Source organism: Hemitrygon akajei, chromosome 3, assembly GCF_048418815.1.
Source record: "Hemitrygon akajei chromosome 3, sHemAka1.3, whole genome shotgun sequence".
Taxonomy (NCBI): Eukaryota; Metazoa; Chordata; class Chondrichthyes; order Myliobatiformes; family Dasyatidae; genus Hemitrygon; species Hemitrygon akajei.
In genome coordinates this window covers 92325487-92344751 of record NC_133126.1, presented here as the reverse complement: position 1 = coordinate 92344751, position 19265 = coordinate 92325487, and the positions used below count along the sequence as shown (strand labels likewise).

Here is a 19265-nt window from a genome sequence, read left to right as displayed (position 1 = left end):
TTCAATTTTAAGTCTCAATCCAATTCATATTTTGAAGATTATTGCTCATTTTGCACCAGCAGTCTTTCAGGCAGTGCATTCCAGATGATAACAGTTTGTAACATAAAGAAGGCTCTCTTCAACTGCCTGTTGTTCCTTCATAAAATTATCTTAATACTGTATTCTATGCTTACTGACCTGCCTAACTGTAAAATTTCTCCACATCAGCATGACAACTTCTTTTTACTTTGAACACCTCTATCTCCCTTATTTCTCTAAGTTTATTCTCCAGAGAGAAATAAATCTTAAGAGATTTACTTCTCTAAGGAGAATAAACTTTAATCATTCCAGTCTTTCATTCTTAGTACTAGTTCTATGAATCTACTCTGTTCCCTCACCAAGGTCTTAATATCCTTCCAATTATGTGCTGCCCAACATTGAACACACTGTGCCACTTGAGATCACTTTTCACCTGTTCACTGCTCATCGTAAAATACAGACAAGGATTATTTAATGGAGAAATTCTGCTTCAAAAATCTTAACAATTTTGATAGCTGTTGTTCAAGTTCAAGTACATTTCTTATCATAGAATGTATAAATTATACAACCTTGAGATTTGCTTGCTCACAGGTAGCCACAAAGCAAGGAACCCAAAAAACCCAATTAAAGAAAAAAAAATGAAAGATCAACACTCATTTACGCAAGAGATAAGAAAAAACTACACATCATGCAAATAATTGAAACGGAACAACAACAGCATTCCGAACCAAAATTTTTGTGCTAATGCCCTTATATTTCCTGTTTAGGATAATTAGTGATTTTCTTTTTCACATGTACTGCCAAGTGATATTTTACATGGTTAAAGTATGTAGCAGGTTTGGAGCCATACATCTTACAATAGTATACTTGCTTGTTAAGAGCAATAAGCTTTTCCTGCAATATTATAACATCAACATCAGTGTGTTTTCTCAGCTTCATTAGGGAAGTGTAGTTGTATTGGAAAAGATCTGCAACATTTATTTGACAGATCCATGTTCAAGGTTCTAGTCTGCTAGTGCTTAGCCATCAAAGGGACTGCTGTGTTTGCATTGATTTGAATTTCACTTCCTTAACTGGGATGCTTACAGTAAGTGTATTACTGTCATTCCAATGATTTGGGTGACAACTTTAACAGAGTGAGCCTTAAGAAAGCTATCAATCACCTTTGACTAATTGGGGAAGACTGAATGGGGGGTGTTGGTGGCTGGGCACATAGTTTGTAGAAATGAAACATTACACAATATACTCAATATATTATCACAGTAAGCAGGGCTCTCAACTCTGTGGAATTGTGAGATGCTATTCTTGGTAAACTAGTGATCATTTGAACAGGCAGACAGACAGACAGACAGACATACTTTATTGATCCCAAGGGAAATTGGGTTTCGTTACAGTCACACCAACCAAGAATAGTGTAGAAATATAGCAATATAAAACCATAAATAATTAAATAATAATAAGTAAATTATGCCAAGTGGAAATAAGTCCAGGACCAGCCTATTGGCTCAGGGTGTCTGACACTCCGAGGGAGGAGTTGTAAAGTTTGATGGCCACAGGCAGGAATGACTTCCTATGATGCTCAGTGTTACATCTCAGTGGAATGAGTCTCTGGCTGAACGTAATCCTGTGCCTAACCAGTACATTATGGAGTGGATGGGAGACATTGTCCAAGATGGCGTGCATCTTGGACAGCATCCTCTTTTCAGACACCACCATCAGAGAGTCCAGTTCCACCCCCACAACATCACTGGCCTTACGAATGAGTTTGTTGATTCTGTTGGTGTCTGCTACCCTCAGTCTGCTGCCCCAGCACACAACAGCAAACATGATAGCACTGGCCACCACAGACTCGTAGAACATCCTCAGCATTGTCCGGCAAATGTTAAAGGACCTCAGTCTCCTCAAGAAGTAGAGACGGCTCTGACCCTTCTTGTAGACAGCCTCAGTGTTCTTTGACCAGTCCAGTTTATTGTCAATTTGTATCCCCAGGTATTTGTAATCCTCCACCATGTCCACACTGACCCCTTGGATGGAAACAGGGGTCACCAGTGCCTTAGCCCTCCTCAGGTCCACCACCAGCTCCTTAGTCTTTTTCACATTAAGCTGTAGATGATTCTGCTTACACCATGTGACAGAGTTTCCTACCATAGCCCTGTACTCTGCCTCATCTCCCTTGCTGATGCATCCAACTATGGCAGAGTCATCAGAAAACTTCTGAAGATGGCAAGACTCTGTACAGTAGTTGAAGTCCGAGGTGTAGATGGTGAAGAGAAAGGGAGACAGGACAGTCCCCTGTGGAGCCCCAGTGCCGCTGACCACTCTGTCTGACACACAGACCCATCAATGGAACAAATCTGTCCAAAAGCTCCATGTTGCAAGTGGCTTTAGGAGGGTGGCATCTACTGCAGCATCACATTTTGAGATGAAGCACTGAAATCTGTGCTATTCTTATTCATGCTGAACTGAAGGTAATCTGTAGCATATGGAACTCCTTCTGTGCACTAACTACATTATATCACTCCCATTTGACACAAATCTTACTAAAGGTGGTTATACTGAGGGTTGAAGTACAAGCCATCAATGCTGGAGTATGAGCTCTGATCCTATATCATCTTTGGTTTCTGGTGCTTGGGGCGAGCAGAACTGAGCAAAAGCTGCAGCATCTACTTCCCAGCAGAAACATCTTCTTCTTCATGTGCCTTGTGTATCACACGCTTAGGCGATCATGGCTCTCCATATTGAACGATCCTTCACAGTGTCAATGATATCTCACACATTTAGATTTGTTAATTCTTTCACAGTGTCCATATATTTTCTTCTTTGCCTTCCTCTTCCGCGTTTCCCAGGCATACGGCCTTGTAATGTAAGGCGTTCTATTTCTCCCTTTCTGATCACATGGCCCAAGAAATTAAGATTCCTCTCATTTAATGTTCTCATTAAAGATCTTTTTGTACTGGCACATTAGTTACCCTATCTCTACATGATATTTTCAGCATTCTTCTAAGAAACCATATTTTTGTTGCTTCTAAGTTTCTTTGGAGTTCTGATGTTTTGGAAGCATACAGCAAGATTGACCAGATGTAACATTTTAGTAGCCTAAGCCTTGTTGTCATAGAAATGTGTCTGTTGGTAAAAATGGGTTTCATTTTTTTGGAAGTTGGTTTTCGCAATGGCAATTCTTTTTATTTCTACTTTACTTCTAGCATCTTGTGTTATAAAGCTACCAAGGTAATTAAAGCTGGTCTTTTGTTCAATCTCTTGGTTACCGATGTACAATTAGCAGTTGAGAGTATCCTGCTGTTCTGATATTACTATACATTTGCATTTTTTTTTACAGTTGATGGTTAGACCAAAATCTGCACTTGTTTGTACTACTTTGTCTAGGAGGATTTGTAGGTCTTCTGCAGCACTTGCTATTAGGGTGGTATCATCTGCATATCTTATATTGATGTTAACATCTCCAATTTTTATCTCATCTAAGTCTTCTATTTCTCTGAGAACCATTTCACTATAGATGTTAAATAATTCCAGTGAGGCAATGCATCTCTGTCTAACTCCTCTTTGAATTTTAGTCTATCTGCTTATATTATCATCAATTTTTACCGCCACCATTTGATTCCAATATAAATTTTGAAGCAGTTGTTTGTCCTTTCCATCAATGTTTAGTTTAGCAAGAATTTGAAATAATTTTTCTCGTTGCACTTTGTCGAATGCTTTAGTGAAATCAATAAAACATAATAAGACATTATTTTGATATTCAATTGCCCTTTCTGAAAGCATTCGTAGTATGAAAATTGTGTTCCTAGTTCCTCTATCCTCAATAAACCCATATTGTAGTTTAGAAGTTTCTGGCCTTAACTTGTTTTTAATTCGACTCAAAACAATTCTCAGCAAAATCTTTATTATGTGACTCATAAGACTGATTGTTCTATCATTTTCGCAGTCAATAGTTCCAGGAATTTTTGGCAGAGTTATAAATACTGATTTCAAGAGATCGTCAGGCAATACACCAGACTCATATATGCCATTAAACAGCTCAAAAAGAATATCTATGCCCAGATCTTCTAAGGCTTGTATCATATCGTGTATGTGTATATTTTATATATATATATATATATATATATATATATATATATAGAGTAGCAGAAACATATAGTGATTAATAACTTATAAATTATAGAACAGTTGATCATTTTCTTGGAACATCACAAAGCACTTTCTGCCCAATACATCAATCAAAAGAACATCATATTTATTTTCATATTTAGGCATGAAATATCTTATGTCCACTTGGGGAGAAATGAATCCACATCCTCTGTCTCTAGGTACATTACTATCCACTGACATACAGTAATTCTGTGTTAGATCTTGCCTAGAATAGATGCTACATTTCCTACTTTTCCAGACAATTCTTCTGTTATATTGGTTCATATGATTCTCTCAACTAGTTCCACCAAGTAAAAAAGCAGCCCCAGTGTTACCTGCAATTTGAGAGGCCTTGCTGTGCATAGGTTAGCAGCTACTTTTTCCAATGCTGTAGAGCACAAAGAATTCAAGACACTTCAGAAATACTTTATTGACTATGGAATGTATTGATAGGTGATATGTGAATCCAAGTTCTTACATTTGTTTCTATACATCTGGTGTCACCATTACTCTTGGAAAGCTAAAGACATATGTGATCAGAGCAGTAACAGAATATAGAACACAGAACGCAACAGCACATTACAGACCCTTAAGCCGTAGGTGTTCTGACAACCCTTTTAACCTACCGGTACTCTAAGATTAATTTAAGAGTAGGCTAAAAGGTTGGCACAACATTGTGGACCAACCTTTTAAGATCAATTGCAACAAAATAAGTAAATCATGGTCATAAAATTAACCACTAATTAAACTTGAAGGAGTTTGCTTTTAAAAAATCATTACTTTTGGAAATAGCATAAAACCCTAGAATTTCAGGCAGACTCAGATACCTTTGGCAGGAATAACAATTTGCTGAGCCCATGATGGAGGCATCTCAAAAATCTTTTCCACTTCTTTCTCATCCTGGAACAGAGAATTTAATGATATAAGACTGTGGTGATTTTAATCCTTATGCACAAATTCACTCTTTAGCTGTGAACTACGTTTTACGCTCTACACAAATAAATATCATTTGAATATCAATGGACAGTAATATAGCAATGTATCCCTGCTTCAGAAAGGTAGAAGGAAGGGAAAAGGCTTTTGAAAACAAGAAAACCTAAGACTGAAGACCAAGAGAACATGAATTAATAGAAAACAACAAGAAATTTATTTCAAATTCTATAGTTTGTACTGACTCTCAAAAAGCATTTGAACAGGTGAAGTTCTTGCCTTGGTGTGAGATGGTTGGTCAATGCAGGGAGAATCAGCAAACACTGTCAATCCAACATGCTGAGTGCTAGCATTGCAGCTCCTAAATTAAAAGATTTTGAGAATCAAACCCCATCCATGAAACCCTGGTAGTATTAGGACCAACTTAGCAGGTCTTTAAACACCGGGTTAATATGTAGTAAGATGATAGTGCCCAATACACATCTGTGACCATCACCCCTACAACTAGGCATGCTATGTTGGCACTGGTAACATAGCACTTGCCAGCTGCTCCCAACATATTCTCAAATTGTGCATGCTGTTGACGTAAATGACGCATTTCACTGCATGTTTCGATGTAGTGTACATGTAACAGGTAAAGCTCATCTTTTCTAAAATCTCTTCATCTAGTTTATTCTTGTAATAGGATGTTGTGAGCCAGATGAATGTCCTCCCTGTAAATAGAAATTATCTGGTGCATAGGAGTCTGTAGAGCGACAGAAAGAGATAGTTGCTTCATGTGCCACCAGATATATTTGGTAATAAGAGAAGATACTGGGTTCAGAGGCAGGTAAAAAAAACACATGATAACACAATTTAATGCAACCCATCAGTTTGCTTTTTGATGGGAATCATTTTTCATGAATCTAATTTTCTAATTTTTTTTTTAAAGCCATACATTGTTCTCTTGACAATCAAACTGACAAAAACAAATACTTCGGAGAACTTCAGATGAAATTTAACCCCTAATCTTTGTTTAGCCAGTGACATCTGGAGATTCATTTATTAATTCTATGTAAAGAGTTATTGTAATGCATGCCTTAGATTTTGGAAAATCGATGAGAGTCTGCGTGAATTACTTAGAGCCACTTCATAATGACTTGAATGCTTTAATGTCTTGCTGTATATAAACTTACAATGAGTTATAAAGTCCCAGTATATATTTAATCTCTATTTAACTGTCAGGATCCTATTATAGGACCTATTTCAGATTTAGATTCAGATTCAGTTTATTGTCATTTAGAAACCACAAATGCAATGCAGTTAAAAAATGAGACAACGTTCCCCTAGAATGATATCACAAAAGCATATGACAAAACAGACTACACCAGAAAATCCACGTAACATTTGGCAATCCCCAATCCAAAGTCCAGAGAGGCTGCTGCGTATTAATATCGCGCTACCGTCTAGCATGTTCCCTGGAAAGGAGCTCCAAATCCACCAGTCAAAAACAAGACCAAAAAACTAAAGCTACTAGACCTGCACAAAACCACATAATTACAACATATAGTTACAACAGTGCAAACAATAGCATAATTGATAAAAAAAAAACAGACTATGGGCACAGTAAAAATAGTCCAAGATGTTAAAGGACTGTAAGTTCAAAAGAAACCACCACAGTTTCCACAAGTCCCCAGGGTCCCGACAGACTCGCCATCCCATGCCGGTGGCAGAAGGGAGTACCCCCACTATGGACTTCCAAGGCACCGCCCGACTCAGCCTCGCAGACGCAGCACACAATGGAAGCTCCATCGAAACCAGCCTCGCAGACACAGCACACAATGGAAGCTCCATCGAAACCAGCCTCGCAGACCCAGCACACACCGAAAGCGACCTGAGTCCGTCGAAAGGACTCCGAGCCGACAACCATCCCCTCCGGCACAGCTTCTGCAAGCACCATCCTCTGCCGAGCGTATTAAGACAGCCCCACCAACAGTCATCAGCAACGCGACCCCAAGGACTGGGGGCCTGTTCTTCCCAGCAGAGTCCCGGACCTCACAGCAACAGCAGCAACGAAGAAGGTCTTCCTGGAATTTCCCGATGTTTCTCCGTGCTTCCACATCCGTTTTCAATCGATTATGATTGCGCATGGCACCCCACTTCACAAATAACAGATAATCAGTTCCGGAGTGGCCGCTGCAAGCTGCGTCGCGCTGCCATCTTGGATCATACTGCTTCCAATACTGTTAAAGTATTGAGAATTAATTTAGCGTGTTCCCATACTTGTAACAATTGCTGTCAGTTACCCTAAACAAGGGGAGCAGCAATCAAGCATTCCCATCTGAGTGGTGCCACAAAACAGTCTCTTACTCAATGTCAGCAAGATCAAGGAAATGATTATTGACTTTGGGAGGAAGAAACTGGAGGTCCATCAGCCAGTTCTCATCGGGGGGTATTTGGAGCTCTCATTTCAGTGGACCTGTCCTGGCCCAGCACGCAAGTGTAAATACAAAGAAAGCACAGCAGTGCCTCTACTTCCTTAGCACTTAGTGAAGATTTGGCATGAGATCTAAAATTTTGACATACTTTTATAGATGTGTGGTAGAGAGGATATTGACTAGCTACATCACAGCCTGCTATGGAAATACCAATGTTCTTGTATAGAAAATCTACAAACAGTAGTAAATATACTTAGCCCATCACTGGTAAAGCCCTCTCCATCATTAAGCACATCTATAAGGAGTGTTGTCGCAGGAAAGCAGCATCCATAATCATGGACCACCACCATCTAGTTCATGCTCTCTTCTTGTTGCTGTTATCATGAAGAAGGTACAGGAGCTTCGGGACTCACACCACCATGTTCAGGATCTGTTATTACCCCTCAACCATCAGACTTTTTTTTAATTGATTTTTTATGCAATTCTACAATTACTATGACAAAAGCCCAACAGCAAAATAAAGATTAATACAGTGCAAGATAAACATACAATAATATAGTTCAAAACAATGATGAAAAAGCACCCAAAGTAAAATCATGTAAAGTTAGTATCCTCCCTCCTCCTGCAGAGAAATAAAAAGCTCCAGACCAACCACTGCAAGATGTAAGAAATATTAATCGGAGCATTCAAACCCCCAAAACCGTAAATGAAAATAAGAACAAAAAATAATAATGCCTACTACCAAAGAAAGACAAAAAAAGCTGAAAGTAAGGGACTGAAAAAAGACTTAATCTAAAGAGGAGTTATGAAAATATTCAAGAAAAGGTCCCCACATCTTATGAAACTTTATATCCGAATTGAGAAGTGAGTAGTGAATTTTTTCAAGGTCTAAACAGGACATAATATCATTAAGCCATTGAGCATGGGTGAGTGGGGCAACATCTCTCCACCTAAGAAGAATTAAACGTCTAGCCAAAAGAAATCAGACTCTTGAACAAAAAGGGATAACTTTTTTCAACTTCACTTGCTCCATCACTGAACTGTTCCCCCAGCATATGGACTCACTTTCATAGACTCTTCATCTCATGTTCTTGATATTTATTATTATTATTATTATTATTATTTTACATTCTTTCTCAGCTCAAGCTGGTAAAACCTGAGTTACAGGTATAGCCAAGCATGCTCATTTGTCAATTGCTAGGAACTTTTGGACTATTCTAATGGTGTCTACTATCATGGCTTTCTGAAGATTTAGATAGATATTTCTGTGTAGCCCAAATTGTTTAATGCTATTATGTAGTGCCTTTGGGATTGACACCAGTTGTAGATAATATTATTGGGACAATGTGAAGCTTGTTCAAGTTCCAAAGTCTTTCCATTTCCTCTTTTAATTCAGCATATTTCTGGTGCTTTTCATTCCTTGATTTCTGTACGTTATGTGTGTTTGGAATGGCTATATCTATCAAATAAGTTGTTCTTGCTTGTTTATCCTGTATTATTAATATCCAAATGGTTATTATAGATTGTCCTATATGTGATAACTGATCAGTCATAATATAATTTGTGATATTCTGACTGTAAAACTGGATCAGGCTTGTATTTACAGTAAGGTGTGATGTCATTTCTGAGTTTGTATTTTAAAGCAAGAATTTTGATGTCTGATGTTTGCCACTTGATTAGGCCTGTGTAAGGATCCCGTAATGTGTTGGATTGTTCGTTTTTTTCCCAGCATTTTCTACATTGATCATCTTGAACGTTGGTCTTTTATTATGTAGTTTTGAGAATTGTTTTTATAACCTCTTTTGGTATATCCATTGTAACTTCAGGTGTGTGTGTGTGTGTGTGTGTGTGTGTGTGTGTGTGTGTGTGTGTGTGTGTGTGTGTGTGTGTGTGTGTGTGTGTGTGTGTGTGTGTGTGTGTGTGTGTGTGTGTGTGTGTGTGTGTGTGTGTGTGTGTGTGTGTGTGTGTGTTCGTGTTCTTTTTCCTCCCTATTCCAGCTTGCTTCTTGATTGTGCATCACCCTGTTTGACCAGATATTAGATCAAAAGTTCATTATCCCTGTGTTTGTTGGTAATTCTATGCTGGGGTTGGTGAAATTTTGGTTGGCTGAATTTAGTTTTAATGTCCTATATAAACCTTTTTCATTGTTTCTGAATGGATAATTCTGTCTTCTTCATCTGATGTATTTCATGAAAGTATTCGCCCTCCTTGGAAGTTTTCATGTTTTATTGTTTTACAACATTGAATCACAGTGGATTTAATTTGGCCTTTTTGACACTGATCAACAGAAAAACGACTCTTTTGTGTCAAAGATAAGACAGATCTCTACGAAAAGATCTAAATTAATTACAAATATAAAACACAAAATAATTGATGGCATAAGTATTGACCCCCTTTAATATGACACACCAAGTCATCACTGGTGCAGCCAATTGGTTTTAGAAGTCACATAATTAGTTAAATGGAGATCACCGTGTGTACTGAAGGTGTTTCAATTAATAATAGTATAAATACACCTGTATCTGGAAGTTCCAACTGCTGGTGAGTCAGTATCCTGACAAAAACCACACCATGAAGACAAAAGAACACTCCAAGCAACTCCGTGAAAAGGTTATTGAAAAGTACAGGTCAGGAGATGGATACCAGAAATTTCCACGTTACTGAAATGGAAAGAATATGGCACAGCTAGAGCATGCCATCCTTAAAAACTGAGCGACCATACAAGAAGGGGATTAGTGAGGGAGGACACCGAGAGACCTATGACCACTCTGGAGAAGTTCAAGCTTCAGTGGTTGGGATGGAGAAGACTGTGCATACAATTGTTGCCCGGGTGCTTCACCAGTCACAGTTTTATGAGAGACTGGCAAAGAGAATGCCACTGTTGAAATCTCAGCTGGAGTTTGCCAGAAAGCATGTGGGAGACTCTGAAGTCAGCTGGAAGAAGGTCTGATAAAACCAGAATTGAGCTTTTTGGCCATCAGACCAAATGCTTAGTTTGGCATAAGACAAAATTCGCATATCATCAGAAACATACCATCCCTACAGTGAATCATGGTAATGGCTGCATCATGCTGTGGGGATGCTTCACTGCAGCAGGCCCTGGAAGGCTTGTGAAGGTACAGGGTAAAATGAATGCAGCAAAACACAGGGAAATCCTGGAGGAAAACTTGATGCAGTCTGCGAAAAAACTGCAACTTGGGAGAAGAGTTATTTTCCAGCAAGGCAATGATCCCAAACATAAAACCAAAGCTACACAGAAACGGTTTAAAAACAATGAAGTTAATGTCCTAGAGTGGCCTAATCAGAGTCCAGACCTCAATCCAATTGAGAATTTGTGCCTGGACTTGAAAAGGGCTGTTCCCTCATGATCCCCATGCAACCTAATAGAGCTTGAGCAGTTTTGTTAAGAAGAATGGGGAAAAATTGCAGGGTCCAGATGTGCATAGTTGATAGAGGCCTATCCACACAGACTCAAGGTTGTAATTGCTTCCAAAGATGCACATACTGCATACGTTCTTGAAAGGAGTGAATACTTTAGCAATCAATTATTTTGTATTTTATATTTGTAATTAATTTAGATCACTTTGTAGAGATCTGTTTTCACTTTGACACAAAGGAGTCTTTTTCTGTTGATCAGTGTCAAAAAAGCCAAATTAAATCCACTGTGATGCAATGTTGTAAAACAATAAAACATGAAAACTTCCGGGGGGGGGGGGGGGGGGGAGGGTGAATACCTTTTATAAGCACGTGTGTATTTAGCCCGGCTTTGAATGCACCAAGCTTTTGTTTTAGTGTATCCATAAACTCCACAGTGCTTTTGTTAGGCTGATTGTATCTTGTATGAACCTCATATTTCCTTAGCTTTTGTCTTAACTTTCTTGTCTTTATACTCCATTAGGCAGGCTATTTCTACTCTTAAGGTTTCAATTTTGTTTTTTAATCTCTTCGCCCATTTCAGTATTCTCATTTTGTTACTTAGTTTTGAGTTTCTATTAATGAATGCCTCTATTTTGGAGCCAATGCACTGCCCAGCCGTTAATACTGCACAGTATGCTATTGTGTGTTATTATTATTATTATTTCTTTTTTTTCTCTTTCTTTGTGTACTTGCACAGTTTGTTGTCTTTTGCACATTGATTATCTATGCTATTGGGTGTGGTCTTTCACTGACTCTATTCTGGCATACGTACTTTGATAATAGACTTACTTTGAAAATGGACAAGGACAGATGATAGAATAGAAAACTTATCATCTACAGGTTCTGTTCCAAGTTACAAACCATCCTGATCTGGAAATATATCACCATTCCTCCACTGTTCTTGGGTCTAGATCCTGGAACTCCCTCTTCAACATGGCTGTGGAAGGATCTTCACCAGAAAGATTGCAATGGGTCAAGAAGACTCACCATCACATTGACCATTCTGTTTTCCTCCAATGGCTTTCCTCTACTCAGTAACTCCAGGGGAGGACAGTCTTTGACTGTTTCCAATCTTATATGTTTGCAAACAATCAGCCTGCAGACATTTGGTAATAGTAGGATCTGATGGACAAGCAATCTGCTTGTACACACTGCTGGACTCAAATGTAAAGAATAGCCATTCTGATGAGAACCAGTGTGCTCTCATCATGTCAAAATGAACCCATTTCATCAGCACCTTCAGATTAGAAAGGGCAGTCCTTGGTCTCTTGACTTAAAACATTGTGAAATCAAATTAACTCATGTTGTATATTATGAAATAATAATCAGATCTTACATCATCTTCCGCCTCCACTAGAAGAAAGTCATATGAATTAGGCATAACAATTTCTTGATTTTCAGACGGCAGCATGTACTCCCATCTTACAGGATCAGCAAGGTCAAAAATTACATCCTGAAATACAAAGCATAACTGTATCCGTTATTGTTCACATAAAGGACAATCACTTGTGAGGACTTCTTCAAGGAGTTCTCAAACTCTGCTGTGACACATTACACTGAGGGAGAAGGTTGTGAGAAACAACTTTTCTCCAAGGGATCTGAGTGTACAGCCTCAGAATAAAGGGATGAGGAGGAATTTCTTCCACTTTGTGGAATTCATTGCAACAGAGGGTGGCGAAGACCAAGTTACTGTGTGTCTTATAGACAGAAACTGACTGGTAACAGAGGAGCAGATGAGAAACATCATGGGAGAGCATGTTTGATGGCTGAATGGTCTAGTTCTGTTCTTCTATCTTATAGTCTTATGGTCCATTTGTTGAGTTGATGAGTAGTTCTGTACATTGGGGTAGGATCAAGAAGAATTCTTCACCCTGTCTAAACCTCCAATATAGTTTTTTACCAGTGCTTTCTGGGATTCAGAATACAATGGTTAATCCAAATTATATTCATTTACAAACACTTTTAAAATTATTTTTAAAACATTTGAATGAACTGCAATGTGAATCAAAGGAGACAGCAACTGTAAAGAAGAAGAGGTCTATTTTGGAGTGATTAAATTTGGTAGCAGTTTGGATAGACTTAAGTTTTAAGAGTAAAGTGAGGTATTTGTCATTGGAGTAGCCAAATGTAAATGTAATAAAGGCACAGATGTCAGTTTCAATGGCAATGTCAGGAACGGGGCAGGATTGGACCCAAATGCAGGATGCAGACACTGAAGTACTAGGGGTAGGACAGGATGGGGATGCCATAGCATGCAAGGGGTAAGGCAGGCGGGGCTGGATCCCGGAGGACAGGCGAGGCGGGAGGATCCCAGAGTTCGTGGCAGGCAGGGGGATCCCAGAGTTCGTGGCAGGCAGGGGGATCCCAGAGTTCGTGGCAGGCAGGAGGATCCCAGAGTTCGTGGCAGGCGGGGGATCCCAGAGTTTGTGGCAGGCAGGGGGATCCCAGAGTTCGTGGCAGGCAGGGGGATCCCAGTGTTCGTGGCAGGCAGGAGGATCCCAGAGTTCGTGGCAGGCAGGGGGATCCCAGAGTTCGTGGCAGGCAGGGGGATTCCAGAGTTCGTGGCAGGCAGGGGGATCCCAGTGTTCGTGGCAGGCAGGGGGATGCCAGAGTTCGTGGCAGGCAGGGGGATGCCAGAGTTCGTGGCAGGCAGGGGGATCCCAGAGTTCGTGGCAGGCAGGGGGATGCCAGAGTTCGTGGCAGGCAGGGGGATCCCAGTGTTCGTGGCAGGCAGGGGGATCCCAGTGTTCATGGCAGGCGGGAGGATCCCAGTGTTCGTGGCAGGCAGGAGGATCCCAGTGTTCGTGGCAGGCAGGAGGATCCCAGAGTTCGTGGCAGACAGGAGGATCCCAGTGTTCGTGGCAGGCAGGAGGATCCCAGTGTTCAGGCAGGGCAGGAGGATTCCTCATGGTGGGCCACATGGATCCTGGGCAGGGCTGCCTCCCAGGCGGAAAACACGGAGGCCTGGGCAAGTCGCGGGCACCTGGGCAGGTGCGGGGCGCAACCCATGGGAAACGAGGGGAGGAAAGTGTAGGAATCCTCAAGGCGGACCGCATGGATCCTGGGCAGGGCCGCCTCCCAGGTGGAAACACCGAGGCCTGGGCAGGTGCGGGGCACAACCCTTAGGGAGCACTAGGTGGAAAGGGCAGAACCCCCACCGGGCAGAGGCAGTCCGGCCTGACCTGCCTGACGGAGGCAACGGGTAGGTAGGGGCAGAACCCCCGCTGGGCAGCAGCAGTCCGGCCAGACATCCCCGACAGAGGCAATGGGTAGGAAGGGGTAGAACCCCCACCAGGCAGTGGCAGTCCGGCCGGACCCGCCCAACAGAGGCAACGGGTAGGAAGGAGCAGAACCCCCGCTGGGCAGCGGCAGTCCGGCCGGATCTGCCCGACGGAGGCAAGGGATCAGAAGGAAGCTGGGTCCAGGGTGAGCAGCAGGACTACCGTGATACACCGGGTACATTGGTAAAGGCATCCGACAGCGCGGGCAAGGTGAATAAGGCAGAACAGCGGGACTAGCACACAGGAGAGAAGCAGGGGAACAAGACCAACCGGGTAGAGCATATACAGAACAGGCCGGCACCCGGGGCAGAACAGGATTCCGAGCAGGGCAGCAACCAGGGTAGAACCGGATCCAGAGCAGGCGAAACAGGTACAGAGCAGGTTAAACCGGCTTCGGAGCAGGACGACCCCACAACTAGGCTCAGTCCCCAAGCCCCTTATAAACACCTGCCCCCTAATAGGCAACAGGTATACCTTCCTAAGCCAAGATGATCCAATGGCTCTGTGTGACTGGAGGGCTGGCTGCAAGGTCCGGAGTCCGCGGACCGGAGCAAGACCCGGAAGGTGGGCTCCGCACCAGACCCCAACAGGCAAAGGAGCTAAGCTGGTATGGAGCTAGGTAATAATGTTGCCTATATGGAAATATGTGGTCTGAATAACAGATGGATTAGGTGAAGATCACTGAGTATTAAATATGACCTCAAGTTTACAAATAATCTGGTACAAACTGAAAGTTGTCACGAGAAAGACAAAACTACAAAATGGAGTTAGTGACAAGTACCCAAGATAATGATTTTAAGCTTCCAATATTGAGAATACATTTACAAACTGTCAAAAATTCTAGATGCTAAAAAGGAATACCTTGACACCATATTTGCAGTCCTGCATATTCACCCAGTAGTTCTTATGGTTCCAGATGCTTTCAACCCCCAAGAATCGTTCATTAGTAGTTTCATAGCTTTTTCCCGAGAAAGGGTCAATGAAGAAATTTTCTGGGACTTCTCTTTTGCCTGCAAGCACTAGAACCCAACAGTGGACTCGCAGACCATATATGCTATCGCGTGCACCTTTCATCTTCAGCTAAAAGAGGAGGAGATACATCATTCATATTTGCCTTATTAAATGCTTCACTGTGGTCAATATCAAACAGCAAAATATCCACAAGTACTACAAAACTTGAAACAAAGAAAATTTAAATGTATTTCATAGATTCTGTTATGGTTATTATTCTATTATTGATTTATTGAGTATGCCTGCAAGAAAATTAATCTCAGGGTTATATTTGGTGCCATTTGTGTACTTTGATAACAAGTTTATTTTGAACTTTACATTCCTTATATGCGATACAAGACCATAAGAGCAGAATTATGCCATCTGGCCCATCAACTCTGCTCTGCCATTCAATGGCATTTGATTTATTATACCTCTCAACTTCATTCTCCTGCCTTCTCCCTGTGACCCATGATGTGTGTGTGTGTGTGTGTGTGTGTGTGTGTGTGTGTGTGTGTGTGTGTGTGTGTGTGTGTGTGTGTGTGTGTGTGTGTGTGTGTGTGTGTGTGTGTGTGTGTGTGTGTGTGTGTGTGTGTGCACCCTTAACTCCTGTTGTGGAGTCGTTGGGGCGCCTTCACGACAAGCTTTTTGCACCGATTGTACAGCATGTCTTGGGCATCTGAAACCTGGCGGAGCCCATCCCTCTCTTTTTTTTTTTACGAGGTCGAGTTGTTAGCTCGACACTCAACCCAGGCACGGATGGAGAGCATGCAAGAGAGCCAGCCAGATTTGAACTCAGGACCTCTCGCCCCGAAGTCCAGTGCTGATGCCACTACGCCACCAGCCGGCTGACCTATGTTGCCCTGATTAATTAAGAACCTATCAACCTCCGCCTTAAATCTACCCAGAGACTTGCCTGCACAGCCACCTGTGACAATGAATTCCATAGATTCACCGCTCTCTGACTAAATAAATTACTCCTTACTTTTGTTCTAAATTGATGCCACTCAATTCTGAGGCTGCGACTTCTGGTTCTAGACTCTGCCATTATAGGAAACATCCTCTCCACATCCACTCTGTCTAGACCTTACAATATTGCATAACTTTTATTGAGATTTCTTCTCCATTCTTCTAAACTCTGGTGAGTACAGGCCTAGAGGCATCAAATGTTCCTCATGTGTTTAACCTCTCATTCCTAGAATCATTCTCGTAAACTTACTCTGCACCCTCTCCAATGCCAGCGCACCTTTTCTTGAATAGGAGACCCAAAACTGCTCACAATACTCCAAGCAGGGACAGACCAATGCCTTATAAAGCCTCAGCATTACATCCTTGATTTTGTATTCTAGTTCTCTCAAAATGAATGCTAACATTGCATTTGCCTTCCTTACCACCGACTCAACTTGCAAGTTAATCTACAGGGAATCCTGCTGCAGGACTCCCAAGTCCTTTTGCATCTCTGAATTTTGAATTTTCTATTTAGAAAATAGTCTACACCTTTATTCCTTCTGCCAAAGTACACGACCATACACTTCCCTACACTATGTTCCACCTGTTAGTTGTTTGCCCATCCCCCCATCTGTCCTTCTGCAGACACCCTGGCTTCCCCAATACTACCCTGCCCCTCCACCTACTGTATCATCTGCAAACTTGGCCACAAAGCCATCATCCAAATGATTGACATATAACATGAAATGAAGCAACCCCTGCGGACACCACTAGTCATTAGCAGCAAACCAGAAAAGACCCCCTTTATTCCCACACTTTGCTTCCTGCAACTCAGCCGATCATTTTTCCATGCTAGCACCTTTCTTGTAATACCATGGGCTCTTACGTTGTTAAGCAGCCTCATATGCGGGACCTTGTGAAAGGCCTTCTGAAAACCGAAACAAACATCCACTGATTCTTTGTCTATCCTACTTGTTATTTCCTCAAAGAATTCCAAAAGATTTGTCAGGCAAGATTTCCCCTTAAGGAAACCATACTGACTTTGGCCTCTTTTATCATGTGCCTCCAAGTACAATGAAACTTCATTCTTAATAATAGACTTCAGCATCTTTCCAAACACTGAAGTCAGGCTAACTGGCCTATAATTTCCTTTCTTCTGCCTCCCTTCCTTCTTAAACTGTGATGTGACATTTGAACTTTTCCAGTCCTCAGAAACCATTACAGAATCTGATTCTTGAAAGATCATTACTAATACCTCCACAATCTCTTCAACTACCTCATTCAGAACCCTGGAGTATAGTCCATGTGGTCCAGGCAACTACTCTACCTTTAGACTTCAGCTTCCCAAGTACCTTCTCCTTAGTAATAGCAATGAGACTCACTTCTGCCCCCTGACCATCTCACAGTTCTGGCATTCTGCTGATGTCTTCCACAGTGAAGTGATGCAAAATACTTATTCAGTTCGTCCGCTATTTCTTTGTCCCCAATGACGACATCTCCAGTGTCATTTTCCAGCTTTCCAATACCCATTCTCATCTTCCTTTTACTATTTATATATCTGGGAAAACATTTTGTATCCTCTTATATTGTTGGCTAGTTTACCTTCATGTTTCACTTTTTCCCTTTTTATGGCTTTTTTAAATTGTCTTCTGTTGGTTTTTATAAACTTCCCAATCCTTTAACTTCCCAATAATTGTTGATGTATTATATGCCCTTGCTTTAGCTTTTATGTTGCTTTGACTTCCCTTGTCCTCATCCTCCCTTTAGGATACTTCATCTTTTCGATGTATCTTTCCTGCGCCGTCCGAATTTCCCCCAAAATCACCAGCCATTGCTGTACTGTCATCATTGCTGCTAGTGTCCCCTTCTAATCAACTTTGGCCAGCTCCTCTCTCATACCTCTGCAATTCCTTTTACTTCACTGTAATACAGTTACATTGAACTTTAGCTTCACTTCTCAAACTGCAAAGCAAATTCTGTCGAATTATGATCACTGTCTCCTCAGAGTTCCTTTGCCTTAAGCTCCCTAATCAAATCCGGATCATCACATAACACCAATCCGGAAATGCCATTTCCCTAGTGAGCTCAACCATAAGCTCCTCTAAAAAGCCATTTTGTAGGACTTCTGCAAATTTCCTCTCTTAGGGTCCAGTGCCAACCCGATTTTCACAAACTACCTGCATATTGAAATCCCCCATGATTATCACAACATTGACCTTTTTGCAAGCATCTTCTATCTTCTGTTGTAATTTATAACCCATATCCTGGCTATTGTTCCAAGGCCTGTATATAATTCCCATCATGGTCTCTTTGCCCTTACAATTTCTTAGCATGAATTTCACGTCTTCCAATCCTATGCTGCCTTTCTCTGAAGATTTGATTTCATTTTTTAACTAATAGAGCCTCCCCACAATCTCTGCCTTCCTGCCTGTCCTTTTGATACAATATGCAGCCTTGGATGTTAAGCTCCCACCTATGATCTTCTTTGGCTACAACTCAGCAATGCCCACAACATTATACCTGCCAATCTCTAACTGCGCTACAAGATCATCTGCCTAAATTCAGTATACCATGTACATTCAAATATTACACCTTCAGTCCTGTATGCCTCACCTTTCTTTGATTCTGGTCCCCCGATACAATTTAACTCATCCCACTGACTGCAATTTTGCCCTGTCATCCTCCTGTCCTTCCTCCCAGGCCTTGCCACCTTGACTCTGCCTCGCCTCTGCTAAGCCACATCGAATCGCCTCCATGTCTGCTCCAGCAAAGGACAAACATTGGCTCAATCCCCGTTCTCGGGCCCAGAACCCACCACCTCGATTCAGCCCATACATGCCTCTCCTCAAGTGACTTGCAGCTTTGGTTCACACCACAAAAACGCCAGGGCATACAGGCGGTTCAAAAGCTCAACTCCGAAAAGGAAGTTGCAGGATATTGATTGCGGTGATCGATCGTATCTGAGAAAAAGTGTGATTAAAATAGTAATATATAGTTTGGCTATCAGCAAAACTGTGCTTCACCAAAACCATCTTAAATCCGGAATCTTACCCTCACTGACACAAGGCACAGGCAGCAATCCATTCTTTGCCTAGCTTGCTATGTTCGTAAATCATTA

General features: G+C 41.5%; 1 protein-coding gene across 2 annotated transcripts in view; it reads right to left on the bottom strand.

Annotated features, from left to right (window-relative positions):
• ccdc135 (coiled-coil domain containing 135) overlaps nt 1-19265 on the bottom strand; it is a 102252-nt gene that overhangs the window by 41633 nt on the left and 41354 nt on the right. For both annotated transcript variants that reach the window (XM_073040338.1, XM_073040339.1), the window contains 3 exons: nt 15071-15289; nt 12265-12381; nt 4992-5064 (listed from right to left, as the gene is read on the bottom strand). In XM_073040338.1, coding sequence (XP_072896439.1) covers nt 4992-5064; nt 12265-12381; nt 15071-15289 — 409 coding nt within the window. The remainder of the gene's footprint in view (nt 1-4991; nt 5065-12264; nt 12382-15070; nt 15290-19265) is intronic.